The sequence below is a fragment of the Seriola dumerili genome, unplaced genomic scaffold (assembly GCF_002260705.1).
Source record: "Seriola dumerili isolate Sdu_G_001 unplaced genomic scaffold, Sdu_1.0 BDQW01000149.1, whole genome shotgun sequence".
NCBI classification, from domain to species: Eukaryota; Metazoa; Chordata; class Actinopteri; order Carangiformes; family Carangidae; genus Seriola; species Seriola dumerili.
The window spans coordinates 12723872-12746219 of NW_019174404.1; the positions used below are offsets into that span (position 1 = coordinate 12723872).

The following is a 22348-nucleotide window of genomic DNA, read 5'->3' on the forward strand; positions in this document are numbered from 1 at the left end:
TGTTGGGTGAAAAAAAAAAAAAACAGCAGCACCTCCATCACCACCAGACGCCAGCGATCAGGACGCTTCCTGAGGTGAGCGACGTGAAATTTAAAAGTCATGTAGCTATATTTAGTGATTTAAAGGTGCGTTGAAGCGGTTTATCGGCGCTATTTGTGGCGCAATCGTTTTCATCAAGTTACAGAGCTGGAGGAAGGCGGGTGTGCAGACTGTTGTGAGTGCTGCAGTAAGAGGGGGAACACAGAGTCGCCAAAAATTGCCCTTTTGGCGAGAGAGCCCCCCTTTCTTTCAATTATGATAGTCCGATTATAAGATTAAGTCAAATCTTCGCTTTCTGAAGCTCCTTGCATCACGGTTCAGTGTTGTTGTTGGCTGGTGAGGATGATGATGTTTCTGGCAACGTGTCAGACCTTTACACCCAAAACAGGTACAGCCCTTCCTCTCACTACCGCACCTATTGTGTTCCTCATGGAGTCAGAGGGGTGCTGAGCCTTTGCTGAACACCAAAGACTGTGATCAGAGGTAAACATTTGTCAGATGAGGAATCTTTGAGGCTTCCCTTCATGCTGTGGCCATGCTGTCTTCACTTTGCTGTCGTCTGCTGTTGTTCAGTCTGTTGGGGTTGTGTAGACACAAAGCCTTGTATTGGTCAAGTGAGCAAGTAGTTTGACCTGTTGAATCCATGTTAATTCCACTGTAGGTTTTAACACAGAAATACAGGCTTTTGATACTGTTTTAGATGATTTTCCTGAGGTAAACTGAGGTCATCGCTAGATGAATTTGCACTTTTTGACAGTGTGGTCATGTTAAATGAACTCCTGCCATTTGCACCTGACTATGATGAAAGGAAGTGACCTTTAAAAATGCCAGATTTATGAAGGGATTTTCATTTGGAGAAAAGGTCTTAGTATTTGTAGTGGAAAGTGATATTTAGGTATTAAAATGAATTTTAATGAGGAGGCAAAGAGTCATCTTATATGACGAATGTGTCAGCTGATGTCCATACACACACGTAACTCATTACATAATGGCAATTTGTTGTTCATTAATTAGACAGGAGCTCCATCCTGTTTGCAGGATCTCATTTATGAATCTTCCATAAATAGACATATTAGGCTTTTGAAGACATCTAATGGTTTCAATGAACATCTTTAATTACTGTAAGAGAGTCATGGCTTTTAACTCCACCATCCCCGGCAGACTTGAAAAGTTACTCTAAAGAGTTAGTAGCTTTTAAAAAAACATGGAATCTATTGGAAATTATTTCAAGCTGACCACAGTGTTTAAAATTGAGGAACAGTGCAGGTGTGTGGGTAATTAACTCCTGCACAGTATTAAATGTATGTATCTTATCAGCTGTTTAAAATGTAATTGACTTTTCTCCTCTCCGCTGTTTGTGATTTCACTCCCTTTTTATTGGGTGGTTCAGTCTCTAGCTTAGGTTTACCTTTTTTTTTTCATGGTTCACTCCTGAGGCAAAGGTCCAATCAAAAGCTTTTCAGTGGGCTACCACTTTAAATTTTAATCTGTGACAGCTCCAGGAAGAGTGCACAGTAAGTCTCCCAAGAAAAGGGAGCGAATGAATGCTGGTCATCTTCAAGTATCACACATGCATTAATATTTCAGGAGACTCTAAGCTGAGATTGAAAAAGGAGCTTGCAGTAGTGAGATGGATATTGTCTGCTTGTACAACATCTAACAGCTGCTGAACATGAGTTATTCTTTTGAGAAATTCATAAGCAAACATAAGCCTCTTTCCATGGATCTACTTTATGTGCTCGTTTTTTGTTTTTTTTCTTTCTTTCTGAGCAGGTGGACAGTCTCAGCTGAACAGAACGATCAAACAGTAAAAACTCTGAAGTAGGTGCACAAAGATCCTTTGTAGTTTTGTGAGTTATCACTTCCCTCTAACGGTGTGAAGCATCAAATAATCACATAATCTGCTTTGCTTCTCATGGAAAGAGTGAAAGAGGCAGAGTAATGTCTGCTGCACTGAGGCTCCAGGAATACCAAACATCAAACCAGTAGGAGCTTGAACGTGACTTCATTCCCGAAAAAGATTTGAATTACGTCAAATCATTTTTTGTCACATAGGAATTTTATTGTGCAGATCTTGTACCTTACCCCTGAATTAAAGTATTCTTTCTTCTATTATGTATTAATTGTAATGTCCTTTGACATTGGTCATATGTTTTTCCAGTTATGAGTGAGCAGTGGTAGTATACATGTTCTATATAAGGGTGGGTGAAGTAGACAAAATCCTCTATCATGGTATATTTTATACAGCAGTGCTGGTCTTTATATATCAGTGTATTACATTTTCTGAAAATTCAAATAAGAAGCCATTTGTGGAGACGGTAACTAGACATGAATGGTTTAACATCTAATTCAGGGATTTTAATACATGAGCAGTCAAGGTTTTTTTAAAAACTTAAAAAGAAAAAAGAATTAAAATAAAATCCATCACTGCCTTGAGTATAACTCCCAATGGTCTAATACACTCAAAGATATCAAAGAAATAGCTAAAAAAGAATTTTGCTGTCTCACAAAATCTATTGTTATATCGTCCAACCCTAACGCTACAGGTGGATACATCATCTCTGACTCCTTGTCTTTAATACAGAAATGAACTAGAATGATTCAGTAAAGCGCATAGGCTACCTCCGCCAAGGCCAAACAATCCTACATGTCTTTTGTTCTCAGGTAACTTTATTTATGTATCGTAGTCATTCCTTATGCAAGACAGCTGTATGGTTTTATTACCTGTTGTATGAAATGTATTATACAATTCATATAAGCTCTACAGCAGGGTCAATTGTCTAATTGTTATGTGGCAGCCGCTACTGTTATTGTGTAATTTTATTACCTGCATGCTGAATGAAATACTGATGTAAACATTCCTAAATGCTGCTGGTGCCTCATGCACCATTACTTACTAAACTCTGTGTGTAACATGGATTCAGCATTTTCTTCCACCAGATATGAATTATTATCTGAATCTTATCTGAAACCGTACAAACTCAAAGATGTCAACACCGTAAATATGTTAGATTTTTTTTTACATCAAGATCCATACATTATTTCCTGAGAAATTTACAAAAATTTGGACACATGCCCTATCTCACAATGTTTAGGAAAGTGATTTAAAAAAAAAAAATCCTGGATTCGCCCATTTAACCAGATCCCCATCAAAATGTTATGGTCCTCCCTGGGCCATGACCCATCCCTCCAACAAGATTGGAGCGAATCGGTTCCGTGCTTTTTGCGTAATCCTGCTGACAAATAAATAAACAAACCAACAAACAGAGACGGATGAAAACATAACCTGCTTGGCGGAGGTAATGAGAGTTAACTCTACACACAGGATCTGAGCGGAGCAGCCCACGCTGTTGACAGATTGCACACACCACTGTGTAGCACCAGACAGGCATCATCTACCAGTGCACGTTCTCTCCTGTCCTCTCTGCTAGTGATGATGGTGGTGGTGGTGGTGGTTGTGGTGCTAGGAGTGAGATGTGTGTGTGCTTGTATGTGCGTGTGTGTGTGTGTGCCCCGTGCGTGTGTAATACATCTAAGATTGCATCATATATTTCTGTGACTCATCTCCCCAGCCACATGTCACCGGCTACTGGGTATGAATAAATATGTCAGAAAACACTTTGGTGAAAACCTCTTGAGAGAAGATGAAACACAAACAGAATATCAGAACAAAACAAGAGCTGATGATACCCTCTAAATCCCATTTCGATCGCTCAACTTAAAAGTTTATTGGAAACGGCTTGCACACAAAACTTTTTAGTGTAGTACAGTAACATGAAAGTTAAGAGTCTTACCAACAATTCCAGAGTTGCTCCCAGTTCTGGTGGATGACTGATGCTGAGGCAGTAGTATGTTGAAGTTGTACATCAGTACAAGGGCATTGCCAGAACTGGTAACACTGACATTCAAGATGGTCTGGTCCATTGAAATCGTGCTGAACATTTGTGTTAGCTGTGAAACCCCCATTTCTATTCCACCTGCTATATAACTGCAGTAGTTCTGTACCATAGACTCGCCTTTGTTCTTTTTATGGCTTTGGTGGAGAGGAGGCCCGCTGCTATTTGAGATTCCTGCTCTAAACTTCCCAGTTATTCCACAGGGGTCCATCACAGTGATACTGACGCATGCAGCATTGTCACTGATGTATTGTGCACAGATACTCACCATTGAAGCTCATGCTGCCATACGCATGTGCTTATAATAACAGTATTTGATATTCAGAGATACACATTTTATACTGACTGTGCCTTTTGTATATGCGCTGTGGGCTAGAAGATCTATCTGATGTAAAAGATATCCTGTAGTTGCATCAGATATGAGCAAATAGACTAATGACAGGAAATGAATCTGCAACTAGTTTGACATTTGATCAGTTTTTCTTCTTGTTTCTAGCAAACATGCAAAAAAAAAAAAAACTGGTCCCAGATTCTCAAATGTCAATATTTACGTTTATAGTTTGTTTTTTATTATATTTAATTTTTTTTTTTTTTTTGTGATAGTAAAGTGGTCAGAATATTTAGTCTATTTTAAACGTGTCAACATTGGCTTTGTGACTAATAAAATATTTCACATTTTTTCATACCATACGCTTTTAGATTGATCTCCTGTTTTCTGCCATTAATTCCATTAGAGTATGAAATTGAAATACTTCTCGAGAAACTGTATTTTCTGAAAAACAGACAAACAATAAGCAAACATGGATGACGAGAAAAGAATAAAATAGATTTTGGATGTTTCCTGCGTTATAAAGGCTGCTGCTCAGCAACTGATTCTGAAATCGTTTGTTGATCACAATACCAACCGTCCCTGATGGGATGTAAATTTGACAGAAAATAAAGAAATCTTAAGCACAGTTACAGCTTTTAAATTTAAAGCAGGGAAGAAAGAGAAATCATCATGGCTGGCAGTAGTGTGGCATTAAGAAGGAGCGTAACTAACACATCAAAAGCAGGTGCAGGGCAACTGGAAAACAGTGTTGATAAAAAAAAGAGTCATGCCTGAAATTTGATTCCAGCACACATTTATTGATAAACTGACCTGACAGACACTGGTATGGTCCTTTAATTTGTTGTTGAACGTCTGTGCTACCTCAAGTAAAAATAATAAAAAAGCTTAGATACAAATAGCCAGATAGAGAAAGTGATGTCTCAAACTAAATGCATGATTGATGTGTCGGTATGTTGAGACATGATGTATGTTGAGTGACTACATTTTACTTTTGAATATGGCTTCGATGCTTTACAGAGAGAACCATTTTTAGGATCAGCTCCAGCAGATTTTGCAGTGTAAGAAGCTGTGGGTGGAATCTTCCAGAAGCTCGGGGGGTGGGGGGGTACTGCACTGGTTCAGTGTCATCCAGCGTTCATGTTAGACTCGACCCGTCACTGAAGCCAGATGGGTCCTAATGAGGAATGAGCCCAGTTCACAGCAGCAGCAGCAGCAGCAGCGGGGCAGACACACAGCGCTCCCTTGGGGGTCCACTGAGCATGTGCAGCCAGACAGCAAGCAGGTGTGTGCGTGCAGCCATCGCTCCAGGCAGGTTATGGCTCATTCAGCCTTCAGAAAGAGGCTGGAGAGGGGTTGGGAGGGGTTGGGAGGGGGGGGGCTGCATTAGATGTGTGCTCTGAGCAGACACACCTCAGTGATCTGTGTTTGTGTGTGAAGTGATGGAGGGAGAGTGAGGTATGAAAAGAGCACAGCCTCCTCCCTTCTCCACTGAGCAGGTGGTGAGCAGATTGTGCTGAAAACCTCCGCCCCTTTTCTCCCCCTCAGGCTGGGTCTGCCCCTCCAAACACCCCCAACACCACCCTCCAACCAGAGCCATCACAGCAGAGGCCTGTAGCTCCTGTAGAGCTGAGAAGAAGATGCATTCACACATGGCATCCCCATCATTAAAATATCAAAACTACACAGTAGATGGGGCCAAAAGTATGTAGATGCTCCTGTCAATGATTTTCCTGGTTTTGGCCCCCAGTTCCAATTTAATGGAAGATAAATCTTAATGCTACAGCATATAGTGATTTTTTTTTTTGGATGTTTAGTTTAGTGTGCTTCGTGTTTGGGAAATGCCCTCTTCTATTCCAATATGACAGTTCCCCACTACACAAAGCAAAGTCTACAAGAGATTGTTTTTCCTAGTTTGTTCAACCACAACACTTCTCGTAGAGACAGACCCACAGAGAGCCATCGCTACCAGCTACATGGAGCATTTTTTAGCATCTTTATGCTAGTTTTTCTGGTTTTGGCCCCAGGTCCTGCCACATCAGGCAGCTGTTTTCAAGTTAAAAGAACACACCACCTTCCCTTGTACCAACAGCACACAGACAGAGTTAGCGACTAGCTGGTCCGCATATAGCAAACTAAAATGACAGATATTTCCTTCAGGAGTTGGTGGAGACTAAATTGAAGCTAAAAGGAAAGTGAATATCAGACTTAAATTTTTCCAGTGTCCAGAAACAGAAATGTTTTTTTTCCGCTTCATGTGTAAAAAGTCAATTGTTTGCCAAATCATTCACCATATCAACGTTATAAAGTGATATGATATGTCAGTTGTTTTGATTTCACTTAATTCTGTTGCCCACAAACGGCCATGAAAAAATTAATGCAGCGTTAAAACTGAAATTCTTTTAACCAAGAATTGTTTGCATTATTTTGCAATCAATCAATTAGAGGAGGAGTCTTTTTTTTTTTTTACAGATTACCCATTAAACACCAGCCTTTCCATAACCAGGAGCTCAGTTTTGTATTAAAATGCAGAGCACAGCTAAAAAAACACTCATACATATTTTACCAGCTTGGAGCCTTTGAGATGAAGCCAATGACAGGGGAAATGTCAAACCTTTCCTCTCCATGCGGGTATTGCTGTCTCACACAGAGAGAACAGTCTTTGCCAAGACAAACACGTTAGTGGCAGGGGCAACTGCATGTTTAACCAAGCTGCAGTCAGTGCAGTCGAGAGACGACAACAGCTCTGAAACCATTATTCTTTTATTTATGGTGATTGCGAGTTGTCCTTGGGGGTAGTCTTTTATCGCACAGTGACTGGCAGTTGATTAGGTGCAGAGGTTTGGAGGTCAACACAAGTTCACATATTATTTATGACTCATTTGTCTGGCAAAACAGGACCATCTCTCTCATTCCCTCAGGCAGGTAATGTCATTTGTCTTGGTCCAACTGAAAGTTTGACGATGGGAGGGAAAGCTCTTCCGGGGCTGTTCACCAAATGCTTCATGGTGTCAATTAGGGTTTTGGTGCAGCTGGGAATTAGGATGCAACCTGTTTGAAACTTGTTTAAGTGTAAAGATGTTTCCTGTCACAGCTGTTTTTTTATGATGACATAGATACAGCTGCTCGTGTCAGCATTACAAAGCACTAGTTCATGTTTACGTCGGTGGTGAGGCACATGGCATAGATGCTGACCGGTGTTTGCAGTTGGGTGTGCTGCGTGCTCGGTTCTACTGCACCAGACAGGAAATCTGCCACACGAAGGTCCTTCCCCTGTTTGTATATCACCACCAAATGATAAAGTCAGAGTTGCAGTAGCATTCTCTGCAGCCATTTTGGGGAGGGTTTTTTTTGAAGAACGCTGTGTACGGTGATGCAGTCTCTTCCATGAAGATACTGGTCAAACTTGTCACATGCGACTTGTCACTTTTGTTTTCGCAATTTGTGCATATCTCTGCTCTGTGAGGGTTTCCTGACAATGAAGCCTGCTGATTTGGTGAAACGCTATACCTGCTAAATGTTACCAAGATTACCATTCTTCCATTGTCAGTCATTGTGAGCATGTTTTAATGCTAGCTTTAGCATTTAGCTCAGAGCACCACTATGTCTAAGAACAGCCTTAGGAAATCTCTGGTTTGGCTGCAGACACTATTTTAAGCCAAAACATTAATTAGGTGGTGACAGCGCCAAAATATTGGTGCTCTGAAACACCATGGTACAGCTGCAACAGAAGTGATTTAATCAAAATATTACAAGGGAGTGATGATAGATATCTGGATTGAATCAGGATTTATTACGAGTTATCAATCTTCTGACTTACAATTTTATTTGTTCTGTCTAAATCACCTCAGGGACAATATCCTCTCTCACACACAGACACACACACACAGATACCTCAGCTGTTTTTTTTTTGGTGCAATGAGCAGATTAGCTGACCTGAGCTTTCTTTTTTTTTCTGCGTCTCTGACTCAAACTCAGGTATATCTCATCACCAGTTCACGGCTCCTGCACTGACTTCAGAATCTGTGATCATAGCAGTCTAACTGAGCACAGAGAAGGGATTTCACTCATGCTGCCAGCGGGAGGCACAACACTGCTTCCCAAGCCAAACATCAGTTTGTAATCTGCTGTGTTGGCTTGGAGGCTCGACTCAGGGATGAGGAGGAGAGAAATGAGCAGAGGATTAGAAAGACTTCAGACTTTCAGTTGAAAAAGCTGGAGAGGAAATGGATACCATGGGATGCATGTGAGCGTTTTTATACATGAGGAATGAGGCGGAAAGAAAATCCATCGAGTCTCATAGTCAAACTGCTGAGTCATGCGGTGACGTTTGTCCAAATGTTGTGTGAAACCACACCACAGTCAGCCTGTATCCTTTAGCATCCTGCTCTGCTCTGGAGGTGGGGAGGAAGAGTTTCACTGTTGACATCAGCAGCCGGTGGCGTTCGAATTTAATGACTCGTCTGATGCAAGAAGAAAAACAGCTCAATGAGCCGATAAAGGTCTGTTTAAGCCTCTGCATGTCAAAGTTTGTCAGTGTGTTTCCAGTTTACAGCTAGTTAGTTGTGTTTTTCTTTTGTAATGGGGCATCGTTTCTGTTTGATTTAGCTCCTGTTGCACAGTTGACACAGCTGCTCTTTGATTTGTTTGCTACCATAAGCTCATCTCAGGAATATAAAAATAGGCACTGAATTGTTTACTTTTTTTTACTGCAGCTATTTATATCAGGCAATGCATTCTCTCTAAAGAAACAATTCAGACTCTGTCTGGAAGCTTTGGATGGTTTGTTTTTCTATTGATCACAGAACGTCAAAATCTCCTGTCAATCCGTTTGTCCATCAGTTTGTCTGATAATTTGTTTCCAAAATGACAATTTTAGACACAAACATTCACCAAATCTACTATTTAATGAGAGTAGGATGCTCTGTTTTCATTTTCCTTCGGAGAACTGTATGTTCTTTGCTTGTAATGTAAGCCTATGTGGTTGTTAATCAATTTTTAGCAGTAAAATAATCCTTTTGTCCATATCGGTGCCTTAATTCATTATCAGCAGAGAGAGAAAGCCTGAGATATAGTACACCAGCTTCTGTGGAAACACATTCTCTGCAGTGTGCTGTGTGTGTGTGTGTGTGTGTGTGTGTGTGTGTGTGTGTGTGTGTGTGTGTGTGTGTGTGTGTGTGTGTGTGTGTGTGTGTGTTAGGGATTTGCCTTGTGATCCATCCTCAAGGAATCCCCAGTCGTCTCCACAGGGAGGCTCAGATGCTGTGTATCTGACAGTATCTGGATATTGACTGCAAGCTATCCACTTTCACAACTAAGAAAGACAGTAGAGTGGTGCAGAAAGAGCAGCTAAAGATCACTGAGTTGTATTTTTATACCTCTGTTCTTCACCAGACCTCTCTGACAGTGTGATGTACAACGGTCCAGCAGCACTGCCATTGATCAGCTCGCCTCCTACACAAGACATCCTGCTGTGGCTTCTGTTGCACAACAAGCACCATTTGGGAAATGCTTGACAAAACTGTTATGGAGCTTCTCAGGAAGTGGCATCATTGGTGCAGTGATAAATCACACCAAGGTTTGGTTCGGTATTGTGTGCCGGTTTGGAGGCCTGTAGCTTTCTCTGCCTTTTCTCACTCATTTAATTCTCATGTTACCTCACAGCTCCTGTGAGAGTTGGACGGCAGAGGACTGTGATGCAGTTTTGGCTGCCATGTACTGCTGCAGAGCAAACACCGTGTTTACTACAGAGCGCGTCGTTCTGTCACGGTCCAGCATTGCTGGAAATAATGTGGAATCTGTTTTTTTTCCCATGAAATCCGATGATTGATGTCATTCACTTAGGTGAATTTGCAGTATTGATGCAAAGCTTTGTCAGCACTCCACTGTTGTTGCTCCATTTTCTCGGACTGTTTGTTCAGCGAGGAGCGTACACGAGCAGAGCAGCTGGGAGTCAGGACTGTATTGATTGAAAGAAGGGAGAGTGCGTGCTGCTGGAGGACAGATGGTTCAGGCCTACATTCTGTGGTCATGGCAGTGTGAATGATTATATCCTGTGCATGCTTCACAGACAGAGAAATACGCAGAAAGTGGTCATAACTGCCAACCCTCAACAAGCTGTTCAAAGCTGTTTTGTCCATCAATATGGACAAAAGGATTGTTTTACTACTAAAATGGATAAATAACCACATGGTTTAAGCTGTTATTCTTGGACTATTAAATTGAGTCTCACAACAAAAGTACTTTCTTGTCTGCATGGTTAAATGGACTTGTTAGCATCATCCTGTTACACATTAAAGCTTTTTAGAGCGTCAACAGTCAGTTTGTTGCTTTCATGTGACATCTCCACTTCCAGTTGTCAGATAAAGAAACGCAGACACAGATCAATGGCTGCTAATGGACCGTGGTGGTCATTAGACCGATCCTTGCAAATGGTATCATAATTGCACTTAGAGTGAGTGACAGACACTTCTGATAAAAAATGAGTCACAACAATGTTAAAAAGAAACACAGACCATTATTTATTAATTTAAGCAGTTAATGCCATCACCACAGCCTTACCCACTGTGTCCATTAAAAGGCAAAAACATTGTAATTGTACAGGCTGAGTGAGTATTCAACAGATTTAGATTCATCCCAAAATTGTCACTCATTGCCCAACTCAGTGTGATATCAAAGCGACTGCTCGGACTTGAGAGCTTCAACAGGTGTGGCTCGAAGCTTAAAAGAAAACCATCTGTATCATTCTAATGCTCTCTCTCTATTAAACTCTTCTTTTTCTTTAGGTATGGTCCAGTGCTGATGGCGCACTCTGAGCTGTTTGTGACGAGAGCTCCCCCTGTGGTGGAGGGGAGTGCTGTGGAGCTCAATGCTCTGGGCTTCCTGGAATCCTTTGGGGAAGAAAACAGCACGGCTGAGAGATGCTACCGCTCCCACTCCCGCAGCAGCGTCCTCCAGGGCCTGCCATTTGGAGGGGTGCCCACGGTCCTCGCCATCAATGTGGTGCTCTGGATGGTACAGACTCACGTGTACACTCACCCAATGATATCAAAAGTGTCAACAATAGCTCCAGAAATGCTATGGCCAAGTGATATATGACTGGAAATTTTAATATGAAACACTTCTCAAAATGTCATATTATCATTCTCCTATAGGCCCGCCTTCTAAAATATTGATTAATCTATCTAATTGTTTTCTTGATTCATTGTTTGGTCTATAGAATAGCATGCATACAAAAAATACCCAAACCTTTTGGTTTAATAAAATAGCTACAAAAATATCTAGCAATCCAAAACGGGGGGGATATTCAGAAAGTCCTCAAATTTGAAAGCAATTATCACTAAAAAGTGCTACAAAAATATTTAAACATTACTTAAACAACTAATTCATTTTCTGTTCATCTTCAAATCAGTTGATCAACTAACCATTTTATCCATACTCAGAACCATGTTTGCTCTCCTAACAGGAAGCTTAATGCCCATCTTTTATAGTCCAGATCAGCTCTTCTTTGTTTACTTCTGCAGCTTGAGAGACCTTGACTACAAGGTTTCTGAATATATCCAAACTACCAACACCATGTTGAGCCCTGATACAAAAAGACAACAGGAGGTGGTATGTGTTCAGGGGGCTGTCTCTGTGAAAGTGTAGTGTATAATGGACATCCTGTCACCAGCACCTCACTCTGCTTTTGATGATAATGGAGTTCAACAGCAGCATCAGGCGTGTTAGTAATGTTGGACATCATTGGTGAATGTGTGACATGAATTCTGAGGTACTGCGTATTCGCTCATTTTTTAAATTCATTGTGAGGACCTTCCAATGATTTTTTATAGAGCGCTCACTATCAAGTGCCTAAATATAGTTGTAATCCTCACCCAGTGTTGATTTTAACCCTTACCCCAGGTCCTAACTAACCTTAACAACTGTCTTCATAATAATCTACTAAAGGTCAGGATATCCCAGCCTATGCTGCTTAGATTTTGTTTTTGTAATCCATCCCCGCCTTTATGGAATTGGACTTGACTAAATCCTGGAATTTTGTGTGGAATGAACTGAAGTAAATGTCACAAAATTGGTCTTATCAGCTTTAATTTATGGTGCTCTTTGTGGGAAAACAAAAAAAAAAGCTTTAAGGCTGAATTAACCTCTTAGGAAATTCATGCCTGCCAAAACAGTGTCACTGTGGAGCTTTTCATTTGTCTTCTCCTCATCTGGGCTTTTGGGCTTCATAGTGATGTACATGAATACACACGAAGGCATACGCATTATTGTGTGCATGTTGCAGATAATATTCATTTGCACAAAAGCTTCATGTCTTAGCTTTCCTTCTGCAGTGTTTACAAACATAGTTGCATATCTGTCTCCAGATAATAATAGGCTTCCACTTTCAGTTGTCAACTACCTCAGTTCCACTGTCAGGCCTTGTCAAGCTTGATCCATGCACTGCTATCACTCTCAATCAGCCACCTCTGTGTTTTAATTGGCTCATTTTATCGCTGTCTGGTTGTCATGACAACACAGATGGTTGAGCGCTGTCTCTTAATGACAAGCATGAGTCAAAGCACTCTTCCCCCCCCAGGTGACGGGAGCACGCCTCTGCATCAATTCCACCATCATACAGAATAAATCATCTGTGGGACTTGAGGAGAGCGTGCCCACGCATCAAGACGAAATAAAATAAAACAACAGAGAGGAGATGGACAGTGAGGAAACAGCGAGATAATGGGGGAGATGCTTATTTAAAGGAGTTTGGGGCCTGTCTGCTGATGTGAACACACACTCATTATTCATCTTAAAGCCTGAGTCAAGGTTGCCCTGATTGTCTATGCAAGGCTTTATATCACTAAAGAATGAATCATTCAACATTCATGGGAGCTTTCTTCCTATTAACATGGCTGTCATCCCCGTCCACTTAACCGAATGTCTTCTTGTACAAATGGGCAAATGATTTAATGCCATAACGAAAATCAAACACTCATCAGCACTTTTACTCCATTTGCATTTGTCAACATTCATCCATCGTGTTCCAGTTATGCTCTTGGATTTTGAACCAGGGCTGAATCCACTGTTGTGTACTATAATATGTGGTTGGATAGGGTTTTTTAAATTTCATTGCGATGTGCAGTTTGCTCTCTATTTGTGGCAGATTGGAGGCGATTTAGATTTATTCTTGCTATTGACCAGACTCATTCATTATTAGTGCACAGCATGTGTTTGCATGTGCATGCTGACCTGTCTCTGGTAGTTTCCAAGACAACCATGTACTACTCTAAAGAAAGAAGATGGCTCATTATTGCTGCTGCTTTTTGAACCTATCAATTATCTGTAGGGTCTTCATGAGAACACAGAGACGGGCCTCAGCTTTCAAATCAAGTGGTATGCAAAGGGTGTGGCTGATGATGGACCCAGAGCAGATGAGGACATGGAGTGTGTGTGACTGTGTAAGTCAGATCCCCAGGAGATCTGCATTCATGTTCTTGTTTTGTGTTTCAGTTCCTGTTGCTCATCTTCTCCTGTCTGAGAAAGGCTGCTTGGGACTACGGCCGCCTGGCTCTGCTGATGGAGAATGACAGGTAAATCCCTCACTCTTTGTCTTACACTAAAAAATGGAATACACTCACTCGCCTGTGAGTCATGTCAACAATTAAGATGGAGTAATAAGTCCCAGTGGAACCGCTCCTGAGTCCTGATGCTGCAACCTCCGGCTCCCTCTAGTGAGTATAAATGGTACTGCATAGAAAGCAAATTACTGCAGACAGCTTCTGCTGTTGTTGTTGGAGTGGTCGGTACCTTCTATATGTTCTCAGTGAAACTGGAACCCCTGTTTTAACACAAGTCAGACATACATATGTACAGTATATATATAAACATACAGTGGTCTAGATGAAAAAATATCTCATCTACTTGAATATTTTCATTATTGATTAATATAGAGACTGTTTTTGTTTTTTTAGAGCATAAAAAACATACAAACAAACATCTTTATTTTGTTGTTTTGGCCAAAACCATAAGATGTTCAAAATACAATCATATAAAACAGAGAAAGATATCAAATCGTCACAGTGAGAACCTGGAACTAGCCAATATTTGGCATTTTCACTTGATAAATAATTTAAAGGACAAGGCTAGAAAGCTGGTTTTATTGTTTATTTTTTCTTATTGTCAACAAATGAAATGAAAAGACCAAAACCAACAATGCATTCTTCCCTATCTTGTCTGTGGCACAAGATATGAATCCTAAATAATTTCCAGAAACAGCTGGACACAGTAGTTTATAGCAAACGTTAGTCAAACAAGTAAATAATGCATATATTTGGGGCTAATTTCAGCTGCGGATTAACACACATTTGTTGTGTTTTTAAGCCACCAGAACAAAATAATACATTCTGGCTACACAGATGATACTTGTTAGTTTGATAAAAATTGATTTGGGTGTTTTCATGTGATTTCTCAACGGTAAGAAAAGTAAAGAATATCACCAGACTTACCCTTAAAACAGTTAATCAATTGTTGCCAATTCCTTGTTGATCGAATAGTATTTGGAATACCTTGAAGGTTAAGAAATGAGTCCAGGTTCACCCAGCAGTCTGCATGAGTCTGCAGTGGTTTTATTCTGCTTGACCGGAGTCCCCTCTCTGTGGGAGTGCCGGCTTGATTAGTTCTGCCTGACCGATGGCGGCTTCATAGCACCCAAGGGCAAGCAGCATCTGTGTGTTTTGCCAAGCGGTCCTCTCAAGTACTGATTCAATTATGCTGCTTAATTTGACGCGCTGTCGAACTGTCAGTGGTACAGCCCACAGAGAAATATCCACAAATTCAATCATCGCACTGGCTTTATTAGATTTGACCATATTATATGTGTTTTAATATGTCTTCATGCACACTGGGATAGATTTCAGACAGGTACTATACAGGGACCGTCTGCAGCAGTTACATTATGATATCCCCTACAGCACAGAGTTTAATACTGGATATACTGATAAGGTCGTGTCAGGCCACAGTCAATGTGATGATCCTGCTATTTCTTTGTGTATGTCATCTGCCCACTTCATAGTCTCACATCCCTGTTTTATGGAGAACCAAGTGAGAAAGAGAAGTCACCCTCAGAGTCCAGCCCCTCTGACTCTGAGACCAAGGACATGGTGAGTTTTGAGTTTGAGTTTTTCATCTGTTTTTTAAAAGCACCAAGGAACCCCTTAGTAGCATTCTCAGATCAATTAAAGGAACCCTATGGAGTTAACCATAAACAAAGGCTGCTTTGTTTCCATTTGGCTTCTCTCAACAAAACATATAAAATATTTTATGTGCCCTAAACGTCTAATGTATTTCTTACCTCGTAAAATGTGTGTTTAGTGTGTCGTTTAAGTTTTGAAACTTGCGTTGTTTACATTCTGAGTTTACATTGGAGTGTGGTCTTTTTCTTTTGCTGTGAATTTATTATAAAGCTGCACTAATTAATATTTTTTATTAACAATATATCAAATAACTGTGTGAAAGGTGTCATATGTAGTGACAAACCCACAGAGAATTATCACCCAGCTCTGCAGTTACCATTGTGGTGTGTTTTTTGTTTGTTTGTTTGTTTTTTTTTTGTTTTTTTTTGGCATTTTTCAGCTAATTTATTTACATTAGGCATCTCAAGCTCAACTCTTATCACAGTAGACTTCAGCCACAGCAACACCTGCTTCCAACAAAAAAGAAAAGTTCAGATAAACCGTCTTTATGCTATCTGCCCTGACCCAAACTACAGAGAGACAAAATTAGCAACTATTCAGTAAACATGAAGCGAAAGACTCAAATATTTTAGAAAAAACTAGTGGAAATAAGAACAGAGCTAAAAGGAGAGTCAATATAAGACTTAACCCCTTGTCTGCTGGGTGTGTAAATAGGCAACTATTTGCTAACACAATGTCGTGTGGCCAGAAACTATATAACTGCAGCTTTAAGATTGAATATTTAGAAGATTTTATATTTAGAAGTGTTTGGGTATAATTAACTAGAACTAGCTCTGCTAAACAATGCCACCACTGTGTTGGTTTAAAACCCTCTCCATCTTTAGTTTTGTCCACTGAGGAAGAGCCGTGATAATATTTAGAAATTTTCACATTTTCCATTGAGCACTCTGGCTTCCTTCCCCCGCCGGCCCGGCGACCAGCTCAGTCACCGTGCAGCCATCGGCTTGGGCGCAGAAAGAAATTAGCTAAACAACTCCGTACCACAGAATGGAAAATATTCCACTGTCTCTCCCTTTACTGCTGGCCAGTGCAGCTCAGCACGCACAATGATCATGTGTGCAGCAAGTGAAGCTAGGAAGGGCAATCTGTAGTGCGCTGGCATTTTATCACAGAACTAGGTTTTACTCCAAATAGTGTTTAGTTTAGTTTTAGTTTTACAGTGGGACAAAGCCAGAGAAGTTAATTTAAGGGCTCTGGGATTATACAAAAGACAATGTTAAAGCTGTCATTTGACATCTATCCCCCTCTCGCTATGTTATGTCACCCCCATGCTTCTTATGCACATGCTTGTTACAACACATACAAACAATAAAGGGACCTGCTCATCTTAACACTGCTATACAGCACCACTAGTGGTTAAAAACTCCACAGGGTACCTTGAATCAGTGAAATAGTATAATTAGGGTAAAGAAGCATAGTATTTGAGGAGAAGACCGGCAGACTCCAGTTGTCGTTACACTGCAAAATGTGATGGAGAGAGCACTGTGGGACATACGGCATGAAAACATGTCTCATTTTAAAAAATGCTATAATCAACAATATGTCTGTGTGAGACAGTCCACCAGTCCTCTTGATCATGTACTGATTTGTTTACAGTAATTATAATAAGGCGTCACATTTAATTTGTTAGTGACATATTGATTTCTAAAAATGCTGCATGCTGCATTTGATAATAAAGTCCACTTGTCTAAGATGACTGCATCAACTGTTGTAAGAGGAAAGTTTGGGTCATGACTCAGCTGGAATATCTGACACCATGACACCTGTGTGATAGACTGAGGTCACTCCCCGCATGTTTACAACGGTGTAAGACAAAGAGTCAGACTGGAGTCATCGCCCTGTGCCTACACAAAGCTGAGGCTGCAGTAAAGTGGTTACTGCTGCAGGCTAGACCTATTAAACCTCCATCTCTATGTCACTCTGCAGATCTTATTACTATGCAAATAATGGATGCATGCAAGTAGACAGATGTGGTGTGCTCAGACTTGCATATATATGTAATTTATTATCTTTAATAACCAATCCATTAGATGATTTATGATTCTCCTCTCCTTCCAGGGCTTCTGCTCGTGGCTCTCATCTCTTTACCATATGAAGTAAGTACACAAAGCAGTTGCCCTTGTAATTATTTTACCCTTCTCTCATCTTAGCTTCCATCCTTTTATTGGCCCTCTGTCTTCAAAGCTGAGGTCACTGTCAAATGTAAACTCTCGTGTTATATCTCATTTAGCAGCAAAAACAAACGAGTCTGGGCTCATGCGACCGCTGGTGCCATGGTTTCCAGTTGCATATTTGCACTTTGCCCGAGTCTGACTGCACACAACACATTTAAGCCCATAAAAAAGCGATTTCCATGGTGTCCATGGTTTCCATAGCATTATGGTGGCGTTTGCGTGCTTCTCTTTTTAGCTCTCGTGCCAGTGGCTCACCCTGTGATCCCTGGGAAAAGTGCAAACCCACCCTGCAAGTTCGCAATGTGTGGGCTGCCATGAGACCGGTGTACACCTCTTTTTTTTTTTTTTTTTCATGTATTTGTTCTATTTTACGACACTGTTTTTTTCTAAACCTCCCGCCTGGTAACCACAGCTTCTGGCATCAAATAGTGGTGCCACAGTTTTACTCATGATGAGGTATAAGCTGTAGGCCCATTTGTCTTGGCAGCAGACAGGACTGCATGCATATGTTTGGTTAAGACTGCACCCCTCTGAGTACTATTGCATCTGTTCAAGTGGAAATTTCATCACTGACACCTCAAGATGATAACAGTGTCTTTGTTATCATCATGTTGTGCAGAGAGTTTGGGGTGTTTGGTATTGAAGGATTTTGAAAGTCTCTCTTCTCTCTCTTTTTGCAGGGATGAGGAGATCCGTAGCAAATGCGGCATCGACGCCGTCACATACCTGTCCTTCCAGCGCCACATCATCCTGCTCATGACAGTAGTTTGCTTGCTGTCTTTGGCCGCGATCCTGCCGGTCAACTTTTCCGGGAACCTCCTGGGTATTTTGGTCCTCATACGATGGTCGACCTAGCCAAGTGTCTGAATAGCCAAGGGATATCCTTAACCTCAGGAGAGGCACCTCGCAGGGAGAGAGGCCAGACCACACAGAGACAATCACACACATTTACACACCAAAGGACACACTGGTTAAATGCCTAGAAATTTCATCTTAAAATAATCTGTGGTAAAACTGAGGTGAAAAAAAAAAAAAAATCTTGCAAAAATGGAATAAGATCAAAACTGAAATCAACTTGAAGGATAATTTTAACTTGAACTATAAAACAATATTATGGAGTAAAACTCTTTTTATTTAACACATAAACACATACATACACAGGGGCTGCACTTCATCTAAAGGGAGTTACTAGCATGCCAGTGGCAAATCATCAAGTGATTCCCCAAGTCAGATTATAGGAATAGAAAGTGCTTCATTTCCTCTTAACATACACATATAGGTGTCAGGGCTGGGATGGTGAACAAAACCAGCTGCTAAATAACAGCAGAAATGCCTTTTGGCAGTTGTGTGCTTTTTATGTAGGAGCAGGATGAAGGCAGGAGCCATTATGGGGTCTATGAGGAGCTAGGCTGTCCGCAAAAGCTTTTTTATTACTGCTGGCTGACATCTTATGGACCAGTGTGTCACCCTAGTCATTAAATAAACCAACACCCGTTGACAGACTGCCGTGGCAACAGCAAACAAAGGGTGCCCAAAATTAAAACAACAGGAGTTAGGCACGTGTGCGATGTTTGGATTTTGTGTGATTGAGATTTCATTAGATTGGAAGGGAAACATTTTCTCTGAATAGTGACATTGCTTCATTGTTGCCTCACCCCCCCAGACAAAAGAGGCGAGGGGGAGGAGGTGGAGGGTGGGGGGGGTTCCCCGTTAAGTCATTTCAAAATTAAAACGTCTCGCTCTCTGTCACGTTTAATTATTTCTACAGGAGACAGTCCTGAAAACTTCGGAAGAACAACACTGGCTAATGTTAGTGCAAAGTGAGTGTAACACCGTATGAATGAAATCAAATCTCATGACATATCACAGAAACACTGGACTCTCCTTCCACGTTTGAATTACAGCGGTGTTTTTGTGGCCGACAGGGACAGCTTTCTGTGGCTCCACAGCATCTTTGCCCTGGTTTACTTCATCATCACGTTGCTGTGCATGGCTCACCACTCGATACGGCTGGAGTACAGGGAGGACGAGAAGGTCCGTCACCATCACATCACACTGTTTAAACATCATGGCCTGGCTGTAAAAACATCCATCTTATCGAGTCAATTTCTCTATTTTTGAGTTTTACTTTCTAACAAAACACACATTTTTTCCCAAACAATCAAAAAAAAATGCTACAAAAGAAAAGAAGACGAGAGCAGACTTCTGCACTGGTATCAAGTTAACTGTTAAAACAACTTGAAATGACAGATTTGTTCTGTTGTTTTAAGAAAATACGACTTCCGGGGCCAAAATGAATAACAAGACAAAGAGTCACAGCCATGCCAGCAGTTCTGGAGCCTGTACTTTAATGGCAACCAAACCCATGGCCGTTTGACTCTAAACCACTTGATCAGATGGATTTTTTTTTGCAGTTCATTATAACTCATGGTGGTTGCATTATGTGTTGCAGATAGCCAGGACACTGATGATTACCTCCATACCCAGAGAGATCTCTGACCCGGGACTCATCACCAAACATTTCCAGTACACATTTACTGCTCTATTTCTATTTTTCTATTTTGTCAAGTCAAATTCCTTATGTTTCCTTCCTGTCATGAGGACCCCCGGCCATTTTTTTTTTCTCACATCTATGTGTACAACTTCAGTACATTCTTTATGAATAACTTCTTCTGCTCCATTCACTAGTGAGGCCTACCCCAGCTGCACTGTCACTGACATCCGTTTCTGCTTCGATGTCCACAAGCTGATGAGGCTGGACCTGGAGAGGTATAGCAACTGCTGCAAATCCGAACAACACAGTTTTGTGATCAGTGTGAAGCTCTTGTCTGAGGATGCTGTTTTTTTTTTTTTTACAGACGCAAAGCGATGAAAGGCAGGCTGTATTTTGCCACAAAATCCCAAAAGGAGGGGAAGATCATGATCAAGACCCATCCGTGTGCTCAGATATTCTGCTGCGACATCTGCGGCTTTGAAAAGGTACATTTTATCAGTATTACTGGGACTTGCACATGGCTTTCCTTGTAGAGTTGCAGCATAGTTGTGCTGCACAGAAAAGATATTACCACTGGATGGCACTGCAATCCAAATGTAGGTAAATGTAGTAACAACATATCTTGCCACTGCATATCTGGGGATCTCTGAGAGTAAAAAAATGCAGTGAGTAATGTGTGCTCTAACTTTTTTCTGCAGGTGGATGCAGAACAGTACTACAGTGAGTTAGAGGAAAAGCGGACTGACGAGTTTAACGCTGAGAAGAATCGCATCTCCATGAAGAGGCTTGGCATCGCCTTTGTGACTTTCCGTGATGAGAGGATGACTGCTGTGTGAGTAAACAACAGCACGACACTGAGGTTTATGTCTGTCAGATCCTCTCATCACATAAACCCATGTCACAGCAGGCAGCACACTTAAAATTCATGGAGAGGCATAAAAGCAGGCGGGAGACTGAGCGCTGATGCAGATTTCTGCAGCAACTTCATACGTCTCGTTTTGTTTTGTTTTCCAGGATTGTGAAGGACTACAGTCGTGTGCGCTGCCGTTGCAGACCCCAGCAGTCCAGCATCACCACTGTGGTGCAGTCTCACAAATGGGGGGTCAGCTATGCACCTGCTCCCAGTGACATCATCTGGTCAGTACCAACATCACTGGAAATCACAGTTTTCTTTTGGTGCTTTTTGGTCTCAATATTCTTTTTGAATTCTCCGTTAATTAGTCAGATTTTCCACACTGACAAAATCATACTATTACTACTTGTTGCAGCTACAAACAGGAGATATCTATACTTCCATTATCTATACCCACTTATTCTGTGCATGCTCACGGGTAGCTGGAACCTAACCCCGTCACATTCACACCTATAATACAAGCAATATATTAACCTATCCAACATGTCTTTGGACTGTGAGAGGACACCGGAGCACCCAGTGGAAACCCAGGGAGACACAGAGTGTAATACCCAATTTTATGCGTCTCATGCATCATTTAGACATATTTCCCTTTAATTATCCTGACATGTTTAGTATCTTTGGAAACCTCAAGATCATGACTAGACTTTAAACCAAAGTTCTGTGAGCTTCAATAATTCATGTCAGTGCAAAATTAGCTCATAATGATGGACTATCTATGCATTATGCATCTCAGCTTTGGCATTAGTGTTAATATTCCTATTTCTTTTTCATTGGGCACTGAGCACAACATTCAAGATGTATCAGTGTGTTGCTGCTTGTGTGAAGCAGATCGCAAACACCATTTAAAGCTCATTCCTTATCCATGATTGGATTAGCCACGATGCATGTGTCTCATCTTGGAAAGCAAATGCAGCAGCAGTCCCAGTGTGATTATGTAACAAATGAGGGATGCCTATGTATGGGAGATTGACTAAAGAGATGGTAGCGCTCACTGTTTGTGCTTCACGCCTGATTGGCTGCAGTGTGTTTGTATGCGAGTGTGTTTTTGCACTAACTAGACTACTGGAGCAGTTGCAGGCTGCGGGGTTGAGCAGGGACTTTTGTTCCTTTGTTAAAACTGAGCGTTGAAGTGTGCTGTTCCCAACCTGCTCTCCAGTCCAGTGCAGTGGAAATACAATCACCAAGTCACATAGAAGAAACGACTGAGCTGGCTATTTCTGGCTTATGTCAATACATGCAGTACAGGCGTGTCAGGGGAGAAAATGTG

The 22348-nt window shown here is 41.2% G+C and overlaps 1 protein-coding gene across 1 annotated transcript in view; it reads left to right on the plus strand.

Annotated features, from left to right (window-relative positions):
* Positions 1-49: 49 nt before the first annotated feature.
* Positions 50-22348, plus strand: part of tmem63c (transmembrane protein 63C) — a 29473-nt gene continuing 7174 nt past the window's right edge. Inside the window, exons 1-13 of the mRNA XM_022751266.1 lie at positions 50-74; positions 11049-11277; positions 13756-13835; positions 15317-15404; positions 17556-17593; positions 18352-18494; positions 19440-19491; positions 19597-19705; positions 20124-20197; positions 20360-20440; positions 20530-20650; positions 20864-20997; positions 21180-21302. Coding sequence (XP_022606987.1) covers positions 11065-11277; positions 13756-13835; positions 15317-15404; positions 17556-17593; positions 18352-18494; positions 19440-19491; positions 19597-19705; positions 20124-20197; positions 20360-20440; positions 20530-20650; positions 20864-20997; positions 21180-21302 — 1256 coding nt within the window. The 5' untranslated portion in view covers positions 50-74; positions 11049-11064. The remainder of the gene's footprint in view (positions 75-11048; positions 11278-13755; positions 13836-15316; positions 15405-17555; positions 17594-18351; positions 18495-19439; positions 19492-19596; positions 19706-20123; positions 20198-20359; positions 20441-20529; positions 20651-20863; positions 20998-21179; positions 21303-22348) is intronic.